At 57.7% G+C, this 16,266-nt stretch overlaps 1 protein-coding gene across 2 annotated transcripts; it reads left to right on the forward strand.

The window, feature by feature from the left end:
* The first annotated feature begins 1,124 nt into the window (after positions 1-1,124).
* CACTIN (cactin, spliceosome C complex subunit) lies at positions 1,125-13,915 on the forward strand. Of its 2 annotated transcripts, XR_011567561.1 has the most exons (11): positions 1,125-1,896; positions 4,288-4,777; positions 5,336-5,431; positions 5,917-6,062; positions 6,917-7,079; positions 7,160-7,274; positions 10,618-10,810; positions 11,516-11,638; positions 11,719-11,999; positions 12,496-13,155; positions 13,671-13,915. XR_011567561.1 is itself a non-coding variant. In XM_019964482.2 (10 exons), exons 1-10 carry the CDS (start codon positions 1,724-1,726, stop codon positions 12,984-12,986), a joined length of 2,271 nt encoding a protein of 756 aa, XP_019820041.2. In that variant the 5' UTR covers positions 1,125-1,723; the 3' UTR covers positions 12,987-13,915. The 2 variants fall into 2 exon arrangements, 1 of the variants encoding a protein (XP_019820041.2); XM_019964482.2 differs by having other exon boundaries at positions 12,496-13,915.
* Positions 13,916-16,266: the final 2,351 nt, after the last annotated feature.

Here is a 16,266-nt window from a genome sequence, read left to right on the forward strand (position 1 = left end):
GCACCCCACTCCAGTACTCTTGCCTGGAAAATCCCATGGATGGAGGAGCTTGGTGGGCTGCAGTCCATGGGGTGGCTGAGGGTCGGACACGACTGAGCGACTTCACTTTCATCTATTGGAGAAGGAAATGGCAACCCACTCCAGTGTTCTTGCCTGGAGAATCCCAGGGACGGGGGAGCCTGGTAGGCTGCCCTCTATGGGGTCGCGCAGGTCGGACACGACTGAAGCGACTCCCACATGCCGCCTGGCCAAAAAGATTTTTTTTAATAAATAAAAGCTGACCTCAGGAACAAACACTCCCCAGAGATTGTTCTGCCAGTCCGTCAAACTGAGTAATGCATGGACCCCTTTTAAGGGGAAAATATTTCTCCCTGACTCCCAATTTGAGAAACACTGCATTTAAGACAAGATTCTGTCTCTAAGCAAGCCCTTGACAACCCAGTTTTGATCCCAGACACAGATGGCACAGCTCGTTGGTACACGAGACTAGGCGATCACGACTATGTTCCCCTTATGGTCAGAGAGGAGATATGCTCAAGGATGCCTCCGGGTGGGGAAAATAACGTTTTGGGCCAGCCTGTCACCAGGACAACCCACATTCCAAGACAGGCAGTTATCAAGGGTTGCCTCCATGCCGCCACCCTCCAACCCGCGCTGCAGCACTAAGCAGAATATGCAAAGCTAGCATCTAGGATGGTGTCTGGAAGTTGTGTTCTACACATTTAAAGAGTTGGCTTAAAGAATTAAGCACCATCCCCTGGGGGTGGGGTTTGGGGAACTCAGAGCAGGACTTTGGGCTCCTCCAGATTTCGGGCTTCCACTCTCACCCCTTTGTGGTCTTGCCCCTGCCTAACGGCAGGGACTCCACCTAAAGACCCCTGATATCCCTCCCCGCTCAAAGCCCTCCCACGGTTTGCCAGCACCCACAGGACAAAGCCGGATGGGCCACCGATGAGCTCCACACTGGCTCATTGGGGGCGGGATTTTGGCGTGACTTTCTCTCTCTTAGCCTCAATTTCCCAATCTATAAAGTGAGTTAATGAGGAACTTAAGACGTTATGGAAGTGTTTTTTCAAAGCTTAATCCAAGAAACACAGGTATTGGCAGTGGTGTAGCATGATGAGGACTCTCACAGAGGATCAGCCCATCATCTAAGACTTTTCGGTCTCCATACCAGCACCCACCCCTGGTCTCCTGGAGCAGCCTGGATTTAAACCTACAGTCTGGAGGCTTCCCCGCCTCAAGACCAGCGAGAGTTCGCCCCCAAGACGTCTCCTAGGCCACGCCCCAGAGACCCCGCCTTCTCTTGACCACGCCTCCTAGGCCCCTCCCATGCCGGCTCCTCGTCCTCTCTAGGCCGGCTTCTTGGTCCCGCCTCCCCATGCCCCGCCCTTTACAGGTCCTCTTTCGCATTTGCTCCGCCCGCTGCCCCTCTGATTCGCTAAGGCGCTAGGACCCACCTGGGCCTGCCCCTAGTATTGCCTGAAGAGCGAATCCCAAATTCTGGCGGCGACAGTCCGGCCGGAGTCCATCACTTAGGCCACACTGAGGACAGTGGAGAGGTTAAGGAGGGTCGAAGTCCCCGCGGCATGGGGCGACAGGATGGGTTCCAATCTCCCTGCTCAGGCGTGGGCGGGGCAACCAGGCACGCGCCACAAGCGAGGAAGGCCCCCGGCACAGGTCCCGGGTATTTGTGTCAGCGCCGTCGCCACCGTCCCAGCCGATGGGTCGGGATACACGCTCGCGCTCGCGGTCGGCTGGTCGCAGGGGTCGAAGGCAACGGAGCTGGAGCGGGAATCGGAGCCGAAGTCGGAGCGGAAGCCATGGGCGGCGAAACCGGCGTAGCCGAGACGACGAGGGACGACGCAGACGGAGGCGGAGGAGTCGGGATCGTAGGTAGGGTAGTTGTGTAAGCCGCGCTGGAGGTCCAGCTCCAGCCTTAGGGGAGCTGAAAGCCCCTCGAGCTAGTCAGGGAGGGCTTCCTGAAAAGGGGGACGTCTGAGGACGTCGGAATTGACCAGGCAGCGATAGGAAAGCGAGAGGCTCCAGGAGCGAGGAGTTGGGGAATCGATGAGGTCGGAGAGGAAGCGGGAGACCAGATCGTGCAGGCTTGTGTACCGTTGAAGCATTTGAGAGTTATTTAAGAGGGGAGCAGGGAGCTGTGGAGTATTTCGAACCAAGAAGTGATGTCTGGATTACCTTGCACAGTTCCCACTGGTTTTCGCCTGGAGAAGGGACTCAGCGGGACTGCAGGAGTGACACCAAGGAGCAGGAACGTAGTAACAGTTGTCCAGGCAACAGATGATGATGGCTTTCTCGAGGGGAGGCTGTGGGAAGGTACAGTGAGAAAGTGGGTAGATTTGAGAGGGATTTCCGAAGTAAAAGTGACAACACATGTTCCTGGGGTGTGAGAGAGAAGAACCGTTGATGACAGGTGGCAGGACTCGGTTGAGTCCTCGGACTTGTTGCTCAGCTTCCCATCTGCCCACAGCCCTTTTCTTCTGGAGATGGGGCACCTGACCAGACTTGGCTTGAGTCTGCTTGAATCTGTTCCAACACAAGGGAATCAGCATGGAGATAGGGACTGACTCTCAGAGCTGGGTTCTACTGCTGGCTCAGCCTGTAAATTGCAGTCCCTGCCCCACTTTCATCCAAGTTCTGTCATCTGTGCCCTAAGGATCTCCACAGGGGCTCTGGAAGCATGCACTGTCTCCCCATCCCTCCAGCCTGTTCTCCACACCATAGCCAGGGTGGCTGTCATCCACTGTCATCCACTGATCACCCTCTAGGTTTGAGATCACCCTCCTTTTGAGTCTCATAAGATCACTTTCACCCAGGAATTCCAGGAAGACAAACGGAGTGAAAATAGTAAAGAGATGGTTTAAACCAGTATTTGGTAAACTACAGCCTAGGACCAAGAATAGCTTTTACATGTTTAAATGTCGAGGGGAGGGGGTGGGATGGGAAAGACAAAAGAGTAGTACTTCATGACACATTAAAAGTACATGATATTCAAGTTTTGGTGTCTAGAAATAAAATTTTATTGAATAAACTTATGCCAGTTAGTTCATGTGCTGTTCATGGGCCACTTTTGCCCTGTGATAGCCGAGTTGACTTACTTTGCCATCCACCATCTGGCTCTTCACAGAAAAAGTTTGCTGACTCTGGTTTAACGTTTAATGTTGATGTTTTAGCAGTGGTTTGTGGGCAGCAATAAATTGTTATTGTCACCTATTGGTTTCTAAGATTTTAGTTGCTCACAAGAATCAGCCACTCTAGATAGGTCATGAAAATCAATGTCATTTATGAAGATTTGACCAAGTTTGTAGTTTTTGTTTAAGTAATGCCAAATAATTGGTTTTCAAGGTGTAAGTTTTTTCTCGTGAGCTTAATGGGTGGAGCATTGGACAAAATAAAGACAGATTTAGTTGCTCAAAGGCCCCCAACATTAAAGAATCTATCCCCAGGGTTCATTACTTTGCCTGCCCGCCTCACCTGCCCTGTCAAGGCTCTGTATTCCCGCCAGTCTTGCTCCTGCCTGTCCTATAGAGCCGGCAAACACCACCTTCTTTCTGTAAACCCTCCCTGGACACCTTGTTATTGTTGTTTAGTTGCTAATTTGCATCTGACTCTTTTTGCAACCCCATGGACTGTAGCCCACCAGGCTCCTCTGTCCATTGAATTCTCTAGGCAAGAATACTGGAGTAGGTTGTCATTTCCTTCTCTAGGGGATCTTCCCAACCCAGGGATCAAACCCATGTCTCCTGCATTGCAGGCAAATTCTTTACGACTGAGCTACCAGGGAAACCCCCTGGACACCTTGGACAGAGCTTATAGTTCCCTCACCATCTGGCCCAGGCCACCTGCCCTCCTGCCCTCCCTCCCATTCTCCCCCTCACTCACTCTGCTCCAGTTACACAGGCCTGCCTGCTGCTGTTTAAATATGCCAAATGAATTCCTGCCCAAGGGCCTTTGCCCCATCACTCTCTCCAGATCTCCCCGTAGCTCCCTGACACTCCTCCAATGTCACCTTCTTAGCAAGCTCCTCTCTGGCCTCTGCACGCCCTAATGCACTGTCACTATTCTAGTGGCTCATGGTCCCATCTAGTGTCACATTTGTTGATGTGAGCCCCACAGAAGCAGGGACCATCAGTGTTTGGGTCACTGCTATGTTCCCAGAACCTAAACCAGCTCCTGGCCCCCAACAGGTGCCTGCCCAGTCAGTGGCAGTGGGACAGGTGACTGGCCAGCTGGCGGCAAGCAGAGCTTCACGGGTTCCCTCCACAGGTCGGATTCAGAAGAGGAGCGACCACGGCGAGGCAGGCAGACCCAGAGCCCCTCTCCTGCCCACCGGCGTGCCCAGGACCACTCCTCTCAGTCTGACTCAAGCGATGAGCAGCAGCATCAGCAGCGGGGCCAATGGGCTCGCCGGCAGCGGCGGCAACGGACATGTTCCTGGTCCCCAGGCTCCTCAGCGTCCAGCTCCGCATCCAGGGACCACTCACAGAGCCCCCGGGAGGCAGCGGCAGCAGCCCTGAGCCAGCAACAGAGCCTGCAGGAACGCCTGCGGCTGCGCGAAGAACGGAAGCAGCAGGAGGAGCTGATGAAGGCCTTCGAGACTCCCGAGGAGAAGCGGGCACGCCGGCTGGCCAAGAAGGAGGCCAAGGAGCGGAAGAAACGGGAGAAGATGGGCTGGGGCGAGGAGTACATGGGTTATACCAACACCGACAACCCCTTTGGTGACAACAACCTGCTGGGCACCTTCATCTGGAACAAGGTGAGCCTCGGGCAGCCAGGCTGGGCCCTTAGTCCTGCTCATGTTGCTTGCCAGTCCTTTCTGTCTTTTTGCTTCATACACTGGTTACAGCTTATTTCCAAAGACATTGTTTAGCATTCCCAGTGCATGTGCCCAGGTTGTACCTGCCACTGACATTGTGTGCCTGCACGAGCACACACACCAGCTTCCGCCGGCTTCTCCTCTGATGACACTCTCCTATGGTGTAAAATTTCAGGCCCTCCACCCACAGAACCAGCCTAACCTCAGGCAGAATGGGAGAACAGGGTCTCAGCATCACATGCAGGGTGGGATTCCATGGTCAGGGCAGACAGAGCTCCATGATGCTGGAGTGGACTGAGCCGATTCTGCAGGCCGCAGTTCCTTCAGGCAGCCGAATCCCTCAGCCTCACACCCCACATCAGCAGAGCAGGTGCTTCGGCCTGGTGGGTCCCCACCTGGTAGAGCAGTTATGAAGTGTAGGAGGCTGTGCTGGATGTTCCCACGGAGGGTGGTGGGAGGAGGCATCTGTCTCAGCGGGAGTGTGGTTGGCCCTTCCAGGCCCTGGAGAAGAAGGGGATCAGCCACCTGGAGGAGAAGGAGCTAAAGGAGCGGAACAAGAGGATCCAGGAAGACAACCGTCTGGAGCTGCAAAAGGTGGGGGCGTCCTGGGGTTTCCTGCTTCCCTCCTGAGGGATCCAAGGGAAGCAGACAGAAAGTGAGTCTGGCTCACCCTGGCTTAAGTCCAGGGGGACCTGATTGGCTTTCGTGGAAAATTCAGGGGAGATTGGCCTCAGGCATGGCTGGATCCAGAGGCTCAGGCAGTGACAGTACCTCAGCTTTGCTGGCCTCCAGGATTTATTCTAAGGCCCTCCCTGCTGGGTGGCCAGAGCAGCCCTGGCCACTAAAGCTACTGTGTCTCTAGTAGAAAGAGGGTTCCCTTCTGCCCCAGGGTCTGTCCAGAGCTTCAGGCATCCCTGGATGGATTCCTGTGTCCAGGGCCAGCCCACTGGGGCCAGGCGCCAGGAACAGTACCCCGCCCCCCAAACCTTGGGGAACCCCACAGGCTGAGAGGATAAGGGCAGACCCCACGAGACCCTGTCATCTGCTGTCCCCCCCTCATTCTCTGCATGTGCCCTCAGGTGAAGCAGCTGCGGCTGGAGCGGGAGCGAGAGAAGGCCATGCGGGAGCAGGAGCTGGAGATGCTGCAGCGAGAGAAGGAGGCGGAGCACTTCAAGACCTGGGAGGAGCAGGAAGACAACTTTCACCTGCAGCAGGCCAAGCTTCGGTGCTTGGGTTCCCCAACCCCTCCTCCTCCTGGGCCCGCCCCTGCTCCTACTAAACCTGCCCTTCCTCTTCCCCCTTCTGCTCCTGGGCTCGCCCCTCCTCCTGCTCCTGGACATGCCCCTCCTCCTCCTAGACGCCCCCTGCTCCTGGACCTGAGGGGGTGGGACCCACCCTTGCTCCCCACCCTGCCCCCTTGGCCCTCAAGCTTGCACCTCGCACCTCCTCAGGGCCCATCCTGACTCACTTTCTGTCTGCTTCCCTCATCATTGCACTCTCACCCCGTGATGCCAGGTGCTGCGGGTGGTACAAACATACGGCTGAGTAGAGGGTACCAACCAGCCCTGACTGGCTAGGCCCTGGCTGTCCGCAACCTTTGAGGCGTTTTGCTCATCAGCTTCATCTACAAACAAGGAAAGCGAGGCTCCTGAGGTGTCAAGAGTTGTCTGAGGTCATGTGGGCTGTGCGAGCCTCAGGCCTGGCCCCTACTCACCTGGCTACCCACAGTCCCCAGGGGCTCAGACCCGCCTGGTCACAGGGTTCTCTGGGGTTGGAACAGAGTTAGCCTCTGATGCCCGTCCCCATGCACAGCACTGAGGCTTTAGATCTTTCGCCCGGGCTGTCCTCTCTGCTCCTCTCTCATGGCCCACCCACTGTTCTTCAGACCCCACCTTGTCCTGTCTCTGCCTCTTTCAGGGCCTGTGCTTTCCAAGTTTTCTTGCTTCTCGGCCTGATGCCTCCTCTTGCACAAAGCCTTCCCTGACCGCCGCCCACAGCGGGCTGGGCTCCTCTCCTGGCTCCCAGTCTGGGAGTGAGGACGCGGCCCTGGCTCTGACTCTGCCCTCTGCTCCCTGGCAGGTCCAAGATCCGCATCCGGGACGGACGGGCCAAGCCCATCGACCTGCTGGCCAAGTACATCAGTGCTGAGGATGACGACCTGGCCGTGGAGATGCATGAGCCCTATACCTTCCTCAACGGCCTCACGGTGGCTGACATGGAGGACTTGCTAGAGGACATCCAGGTGCGCCCTGCGGTGTGCCCCACCACCACCACCTCCAGGCCCCAGGCATGCCCTCACACCAGCCGTGCCCCCTCCTCCAGGTCTACATGGAACTCGAGCAGGGCAAGAACGCAGACTTCTGGAGGGACATGACAATCATTACAGAGGACGAGATCTCCAAGCTCCGAAAGCTAGAGGCCTCGGGCAAGGGGCCAGGTAATGTGGGCCAGGCCAGCAGTGTCGCACCTCTGGGTCTGGTAGGAGCAGGTCAGGTGGCTCCACAGAAGACCCGATTCTCTGCAAGTCTCTGCCTCCCCCCTGGGGTAGCCACAGCCTCATCAGGCCTCTGCAAGCCATCAGGAGCAGCTGGTGCTAAGCGAGGGGCTCTTCTGCTGGTGGGGGAGTCTCACCCAGCAGTGTCAAGGGCTTCCTTTAAACAATCGCCTACACTTGGGCTCTGTGGTATCAGCACCAGTAGGACTCTTCTGTTTGGGTGTTAAGTTTTTACTGGAGGCTCAATCTGTTTCAGTGAGAACAGGACCCGACTCCACTTGGTAGGAACCTGTGCTGTATGGAGGGCTTTTTTCTTGTTTGGGAGGTTTTTCTGGCCACGCCATGTGTTTTGTGGGGTCTTAGTTCCCTGACCAGGGATCAAACTCATGCACCCTGCAGTGGAAGCTCCAAGTCTTAACCGCTGGACCACTAAGGAAATCTGTGTTCCTTTTTAATTGCTTTTCTTTTCTTCAAAATGATTACATGCATATAATTGCAAAGAGGATAAACTCTAAAACAGTGTCTCCCCCCATAGCACTGCTCACATCTGGGCCCAGACCATTTTCTGTGGGCCTGTCCTGGGCCCTGTGGTGTGTGGACAGCCTCCCTGCCCCCACCTACTCAGTGCCAAGAGCTCCCAGTCGTGACAATCACAGATGTTCCCTATATGGCCCAGTGGCCCCTGAGAGGAAGCAGGTTCAACTGTGGTTGAGAGCCACCGTTATAAAAGCCTGCCAGCAACCACAGGAGCCCCACTGCCCCTGCCCCTTGAAGCCACTGGCTTTAACGGCATCCAGCTCCTGGGGGCCTTGAGCCTGTGTCGCTAAGCTCTCAGCCCCGTATCTCGCTGCCCACCCACGGCAGCTGAGGGACAGGCGCCCTGTGTCCCCTGAGCCTGTGTACATGCTGCTCAGATGGGGTGGTCGGGGCTGTTTCCTTCCTCTTAGAGGAGGAGCATCCTTTATCTTCAAAAGTGGAGTTGTGTTTCTGTCAGCCCTCCTCTTGGGGCGCATCCTGTAGTGAGTCCCAGAGAAAGGAAGGGGCTCTGCCATCAGCAGTGCATGTCCAGAGAACTTTCACGGCTGCACAGCAGTTAGGGCCCAGCGTTCCCACTGCTGCAGGCCCCGGGTTCTGTCCCTGATCGGGAAACTAAGCTCCCACAACCCTCTCAGTACGACCAAAAAAACCCCAAAACAACAACAGAGAAACGTCCAGAAACAGCTGCTTGGTTGGCAGAGGTGCTGGTTGAGAGGTGCCGCAAGCCCCTTGGACTGGATAACAGCCTGGGGCATGACTCTAGGGGCACACCCAGGCCGGTGAGTGAGTAGCTTGGCCACCAGGGGTGGTCAGCAGCCTCCCCAGAGCCTGGGTGTTCTTCCTGTGCACAGGGGACAACCTCCCGGAGGGTTTCCAGAAGAGAAGTGAGCACACGGTCGTCAAACATTCAAAACAGCATCCACCTTTATGGAGTTGACGCCTCAGCTCAGGACTATGGAAGGCATGGGGGATTTTTCACCAATGACCCCACCTTCCGCTTCACTCCTCAGGGGGCCAGACACCTGGGAGGCTCCCATCCGGCCCCCTGCCCCCCTCCCTGGGCCCTTCCTCCCTGTTCCCCTGAGGGTGGGGTTGTCCGCCACCACCCTTCTAGGGCTTCCTGCTTTCGCACCAGCAGTGGAACCCTGCTTTCTGGGACCCCACGGCTCTTTTCTGCAGCTTGGCCCTGCACCCTCCAGTAACTTCTAGAGCGAGGCAGGAAATGGTTGGTGTCCCAAATGTCAGGAAGCATTTCCTCTCCCCTCACTGGTGTTTGCAGGGCTGGGGCTGGAGCTTGGCTCTGGCTGTTTTCTTTCTGAAGCACAGCCCCACCCCAAGGCCGCAGGAAAGTGAAGGGGCATTGTGCCAAGTGTCTATCCCTGGTCCCGTACCCCCGCCCCGTTTCCAGAGCTCCCTGAGTGCCTGGCCCATGGCCCCTCCTGGCCCCTCCCCATCCCCACTGCATCAGTGACCCCTCTGTCCCCTTTCCCCCTGCGTGTTGTGGTTGGGGCCCCAGGTGGCTCCAGGTGTCCTCAAAGAGCAAGTGTGTTTGCTTTGGGCCTGATTTCTGAGAGAGGAGGGGAGCTGAGAGGTGTGACCCCACTGTTCCCAGAGCCCTGAGGATAGCAGCCTTCCCCCTTTCCAGTTAAACTGGCCCTTTCCTTTCCTTCCTTCTTTTCCTTCTCTTTTCTTTTTTCTTTCCTGTTGCCCCACCCCCAGGCGCACTGCATGTGGAACTTCCCCACCTGGGGATTGAACTTGAACCCACTGTAGTGGAAGCACAGTCTTAATCACTGGACCTTCAGGAAAGTCCTCCTTTTTTTTTCTTTTCCCCTCCCATCACCTCCCCTTCTCACCTTTGTAGCTGGGGAATCCTCACTATACAGTAGGGTTGCAGGAGAAAGTGGGTCCTCGGACACCCCTGTGGCCTCCTCAGTTCCCCACCCTGTTAAAGCCCCCTTAGGTCCTTTAGACAGTGGCTTAGTGCCTGTGGCTTCTGTGGATTGTTAAGTTTTCACTGTGTCAACAGGCAGAGGCCTGGCTTATATCTGAGTCAGTGCAGGACACGGTCCTGCCTGGCTGGGTGTGAAGGCTGCTGCCAGATTCGGTTTTGGTCCCGTGATGTATTTGCACCTGCGAGAGACCACAGCCAGGCTGCTGGTCCTACAGGTCCCACTGAAGCCAGTGCTGCTTGGGAGCCCAACTGCTGGTTGCAGGGTCCCACGTTGGTTGGCTGAAGGGACTTGGGTTCTTCTTGACCCTGTCTGATTAACTGACCTTCTGTCCACTGGCAGGGGTTGGAGAAGCCAGCTTTTGAGCAGGGAACATGAGCTGGTTGCCTGCCCTACATTCACCCAGCCCAGCACAGTGCTAAGCCAACAGCAGCTGGAGGTCCCCGCCCTTGGGAAACTGAGAGTTAGGCCCTTAGGCCAAGGGAGGAGGCTGGTGACTGTGGATGGCCTCTCAGTGGACGGGACATTGTCTCAGGACTGAGGATGGCTGGGATCTAGGAGGCCAGCTTCATGGGGAAAACTTACTGCTGGTGGAAAGCTTGCATGGCATGTGCAGAGGCCCTGGGGCTGGGCGGGAGTGTACACAGCTTGCTGTCTGATGAGCCACAAACAAGGAAGCCAGCCAGTGTGAGGGACAGGGGTCAGTCAGCCTGTGCCTCGCTATCTGGGGCCTCTCAAATGTGAGGGGTTAGGGCCTGGGCCCAGCCCTTACCTGAGCCACCTCTGCCCCACTGCAGGTGAGCGGCGAGAGGGGGTCAACGCCTCAGTCAGTTCCGACGTGCAGTCAGTCTTCAAGGGGAAGACATACAGCCAGCTGCAGGTCATCTTCCAGGGCATCGAGGGCAAGATCCGGGCTGGAGGCCCCAACCTGGACATGGGCTACTGGGAGAGCCTGCTCCAGCAGCTGCGGGCCCACATGGCACGTGCCAGGTAAGCAGGTGGGGCCTCGCTGGGGGCACCCCCACCAGCTCCCAGCCGCCTTCCCGCCTTCCTTCCAGCCTCCACTGAGCACTTGGTCTTTTTTTTCCTGGGTTAATAGACATCACGGGAAGCCCCAGAGGCCACTGCCTGCCCCATCCACAGGCTCCATTCTCCCAGTGTTTGAATTCTCTGCGTGATGGGACCATCGTGTAAACACAGTTCCTGTCTGCCACAGAATGCAGTCACTTCTAAATTTATCCTCTTCCTCGGAGAAGGCAATGGCACCCCACTCTAGTACCCTTGCCTGGAAAATCCCATGGATGGAGGAGCCTGGAGGGCTGCAGTCAATGGGGTCGCTGAGGGTCGGACACCACTGAGTGACTTCACTTTCACTTTTCACTTTCATGCATTGGAGAAGGAAATGGCAACCCACTCCAGTGTTCTTGCCTGGAGAATCCTAGGGACGGGGGAGCCTGTTGGGCTGCCGTCTGTGGGATCACACAGAGTCGGACACAACTGAAGTGACTTAGCATAGCATCACCAGTCCGTGGTCCTTTTCCGGCCCAGGGCAGGGACCTGCCCCCTCCTGGTGTCTGTGCTGCAGCCCCTTGCTGCCCTCAACCTGGTCCTTGCTGCAAATTGGGAGTCATGAGAAATCTTGGGTAGGGGCCTTCCCCATGGGGCTTCCGGATGACTGCCTGGCCTGCCCCCCAGGCTCCGGGAGCGGCACCAGGATGTGCTGCGGCAGAAGCTGTACAAGCTGAAGCAGGAGCAGGGCGTGGAGAGCGAGCCGCTATTCCCCATCCTCAAGCAGGAGCCACCATCTCCTGGCCACAGGTAAGTCCTGGCCTGTCTGTCCCTGCTCCCCAGGACCCTCTTCCGCCACCGGCCCTGCTCAGCCCAGCCCTCTTCTGCAGCCTGGAGCCTGAGGACCCAGCCCCAACTCCGCCTGGGCCCTCGGAGGGCGGCCCTGCAGAGCCGGAGGCCGAAGGGGCCACGCCAGCGGAGGGCGAGGCGGACGGGGAGGCGGTGCTCATGGAGGAGGACCTGATCCAGCAGAGCCTAGACGACTATGACGCCGGCAAGTACAGCCCGCGGCTGCTCACAGCTCATGAGCTGCCGCTGGATGCCCACGTGCTGGAGCCGGACGAGGACCTGCAGCGCCTGCAGCTGTCGCGGCAGCAGCTTCAGGTCACAGGTGCGCGGTGGGGGTGCAGCAAGAGGTGGGGCTTCCCTGTTTATGGGGTGGGCAAGGGCAGGGCTTCCCAGCGGAGAAGGGGGCATTGTCCTTGAACCCGCTTGGATCCTCCTCCAGCTCTCCTGAGTGTCCCTTTGTTCACTTGCTTGTTTGTCCAAAGGACACAGGGATGGTGGTGGTTACCTCCAGTGCCCGGCTCTGCTCTGAGCTCCTTACATGGCCCGTGGGCCAGGGCCTGGGCCTCCCGGGGCAGCCATCATTCCTGGCACAGAGGAGAAACCGCCTCGGGGAGACCGGATCCAATGTCCCCATGCGGGCCTCTAACTACCAGGCCCTTTGGGCAACTCAGCAAGGGGACACGTGGTGTTTGGTGCCCACCTGGGAGGACAGGGGGCACAGGACAGGCAGGCCGGGAGCAGGGAGTGTGACAGGCAGGGAGGCCGGAGGGGGGTGTCCGGGGTCCCAGGTAACGCGCCCCCCACCTCACTCCCTGCAGGCGACGCCAGCGAGAGTGCAGAGGACATCTTCTTCCGGCGAGCCAAGGAGGGCATGGGCCAGGACGAGGCCCAGTTCAGCGTGGAGATGCCACTGACCGGCAAGGCCTACCTGTGGGCAGACAAGTACCGGCCGCGCAAGCCGCGCTTCTTCAACCGCGTGCACACCGGCTTCGAGTGGAACAAGTACAACCAGACGCACTACGACTTCGACAACCCACCACCCAAGATCGTGCAGGGCTACAAGTTCAACATTTTCTACCCCGATCTCATCGACAAGCGCTCCACGCCCGAGTACTTCCTAGAGGCCTGCGCCGACAACAAGGACTTTGCCACGCTCCGCTTCCATGCTGGGCCGCCCTACGAGGACATCGCCTTCAAGATCGTCAACCGCGAGTGGGAGTATTCGCACCGCCACGGCTTCCGCTGCCAGTTTGCCAACGGCATTTTCCAGCTCTGGTTCCACTTCAAACGCTACCGCTACCGGCGGTGATGGCCAGGACCCCTCCTGGAGCCCCACGACCCAGAGAGGGCTTGTGCAGAGCCGGCAGCCTCCCCTGGCGGGGCCTGGTCCTCGCAGGGCGCCCCCCCCCTTCCCTGCATGAACAGGTCCCACTTCCCTGCGAAGCCTACCTGGGAAAGCTGAGGGGACGCACAGACAGGTGGGCCTGTGGCACTGACACACTGGAGGGGCTGCTAGGGGGTTTTCAGAGCCCAGGGGACCCGGCAGGTGTCGCCAGACCTCGGTCCCTGGGCTGACGCTGAGCCCCAAGTGAGACAGACCCCACATCAGCCATCTCAAGTCAGGGCCTCAGGGCTGGCAGGGCACTCACTGGCCCAGGTCGCTGACGGGTGGGTGTGGGACCAGTGGGACCCAGGCTCCAGGGCCTTGAGTGCATGCTCCCCAAGAGGCCATCCAGGGATGTCTGAGCTCTCAGGTGCCCTAGCTCACCCCCTGTGCTGGCTGGGGGTCAGTCTCCTCCCCATGGGCACGGAGGTCCCGTTACTGCCCACTATCAAGTCTGGGAGCAATATCCTTCCATAGCTGCCGCTCCGGGGGCCCCGTCTGGCCTGGGCATTCTCCTGTCCCTTAAGGATGCCACCCAGAGCCACCCTCCTTGTCCCCGAGTCTTGGATGGGGACAGTGGAGAGTCTGACAGGTACGATCTCTCACCAGGTCACAGAGCGCCAGTGGGGCCCCAGGCCGGCCCCCGCCCCGCCCCAGAAACAGGCTGCTTTTTAACAATTTCTTATGGAGACATTTCCAGCCTCAAGTGAGAAGAAGCCTGAAGGGCTGCCTCCACTACTCAGACAGCGTGGTCCAGACACCTTATTTCATCTGGAAATATGTACAATTCAGGTTGTTTCTCTACAAAGATTTTTTTAGGTGGGGGGAGAAAAATCTTGTTTATTTTCCTTTAATTGGTCTACTTGTGAGAGTGCATGTTTTTTAAAGAAACATTTTATTTTAGAATAATTTTAGATCGTCAGAAATGCTGCAGAGGTCGTCTCGCGTTCCCGCCCTCAATGCCCATATCCACACCCAGCTGTCCACATGGCTAACATCTTGTGTAACCACAGTACATCTGTCAGAACTAAGACACCAAACAACCAAGACCTTTAGAAAACAAGTACAACCCCTAAAAATAGTCGATAACCGTTCCCGAGGGAGCTCCTTGTCATCTGAGGGTTTCCTCCATCTTTGCCCTCTACCCTCACCCCCCAGAAGGAGGGTGCATTCCTAAACACCCCAGGGGGTGCTTAGCTGTTCACCTAACCCAGGGTTCGATGCTCAGCGGTGTCTAGGGACAACTGTGGTTGTCAGGACCTGGGGGACTCCTGGCATCAGGGGTGGGGGCTCCACACCCCACCGTGCCCAGGATGGCCACTCTCAGAGAGTGATCTGCTCCTAGGTCCCCAGCACTGAGACTGACACCCCCAGGTCCCCCAGTCATCTCCCAACCCTGACTTAACTGTGTCCAGGAGCCTCTGGTTCAGCTCTGGCCTCCACTGATGTGCCCTGCCCCACATGTTCTCATACATCAGCGGACACGTTCTAGATAGCAGGGCCTGGGGACTCAGGGACGAAGTGCACGTAGTCAAGGGGCACCCACTCCCCACTGCAGACCCTGGCCCACCCAGCCAGCTTGGTCCAGGTGGAAGAAGACCCCATCCATCCCCTTTGGGACCCTCCATGGCCATCACTAATCAATGGCTGATTGCCATAGCAATCAGCATCCTCTGGGCAGCTGCTTCCAGTTGATCCCTGGCCTGCTTCACCGTCATGGGAGCAGGACAGGCCCTGGAGCAAGGTCGAGTCTGGGGCAGAGCTTGCTCACCAGATGGGTGGGGCCCTGTTCTGGTCTCAGCATGCAGGCTATGTGTGGCTGCAATGACCTGGCCTTTACAGGCGTTAAGCAGACCTCACGCCAGCCGTACATGACAGCATTTACATCCATTTGGGAAACAGACTCACAGAGGCCCACGTTTTCAAGCCTAGAAACCAGCTGTCAGAGTTAGAACCCAGCCTTCTCCAACCTCCCATTTCCAGCCTCAGGTTCCCTACCTGCCCCAAGAGGAGTCCTCCCAGTCCCAGTGTCTCAGTTCCTCCTCACTTCACTTCTGCAATCCAGGTGGCCTGTAGACCCCAAGGGAGACTCTGGGGTCTGGGGGAGGGGGGAGGGGAACAAGGCGGCCATGTCCCCGAATAGCTGGGCACATGTTTAGCAGGAGTCCCCAGTCCAAAGGGAGGAGAGCTGCTCCAGGCAAGGGTTCAGGCTGGGGCAGGGGAGGCTCAAGGTCTAGGGGTCCCAGAAAGGGCTCTGAAGGTTCCCTGGGGGAGGGCCCTGCCAGGCCTGGGAGGACAGGGCTGCCGGACAGAGAAGGAAGTTGGGCCTGCCTTGCAGAGGAAAAGGCAACAAGTGCTTCCAGGGCAGTGAAGTGAAGTGGAATTCACTCAGTCGTGTCCTACTCTTTGTGACTCCGTGGAAAGGAGCCCACCAGGCTCCTCTGTCTGTGGGGATTCTCCAGGCCAGGATACTGGAGTGGGTTGCCATTTCCTTCTGCAGGGCTTCCTGGGCAGGGGTGAATGCAAGTCCAGGTGCTGGGCTCTAGGGCACTGGGGAGGCATAGAGGGTAAGTGAGCTGGGTGGGACACAAGCTGGGTGTCAGGAAGACCCATTAGGCAGACTGGAGGCACCACAGCACCCAGCTGCCCCAGGACCCAGCCCCTGCCCAGTGTCCACCCAGCATCCTTCAATTGCCCTCAACCCCCACCTCAGCCTCTTCCTGCCCTTGGCTGAGTGTGAGACTAAGAATAGATGCTCCCCGACTCCCAGCGGAAACCATAGCCCCGGGAAGCCAGTCCTGAGCCTGACCTCTGTTCCCACCATCTGCCGCCCCCCACCCCCACCCCACAGACCATCTCAACGCTTCTCACGACTCCCATGTGCCCTTGACCAGGGCCAGGGCAGAGACCAAGAGACCTCCAGCGGACAGCCTGGGAGGTGGGGGAAGCGCAGAACTCACGGTCAGATCGCACCTGCATGTGGCCTTAGACCCAGCCTTCCTGCCCTCCAGGCCTCAGTTTCCCAGTCTATAAAATGAGCATTTTCGCCCCCTGCCTTGCAGAGTCCTGCTGTAACCCAGGCACTTGCCAATCTCAAGTCAAGTGTGTTTATCTGACCCCTGCCCTGGATGTTTACCAGAAGGAGCACTGTCCTTTTATCTCAGGGCAGAGGAAGTGGGAACGGAACAATCCTCCTCCATCTCAG

This window comes from Bos indicus, chromosome 7 (assembly GCF_029378745.1).
Source record: "Bos indicus isolate NIAB-ARS_2022 breed Sahiwal x Tharparkar chromosome 7, NIAB-ARS_B.indTharparkar_mat_pri_1.0, whole genome shotgun sequence".
Classification (NCBI taxonomy): Eukaryota; Metazoa; Chordata; class Mammalia; order Artiodactyla; family Bovidae; genus Bos; species Bos indicus.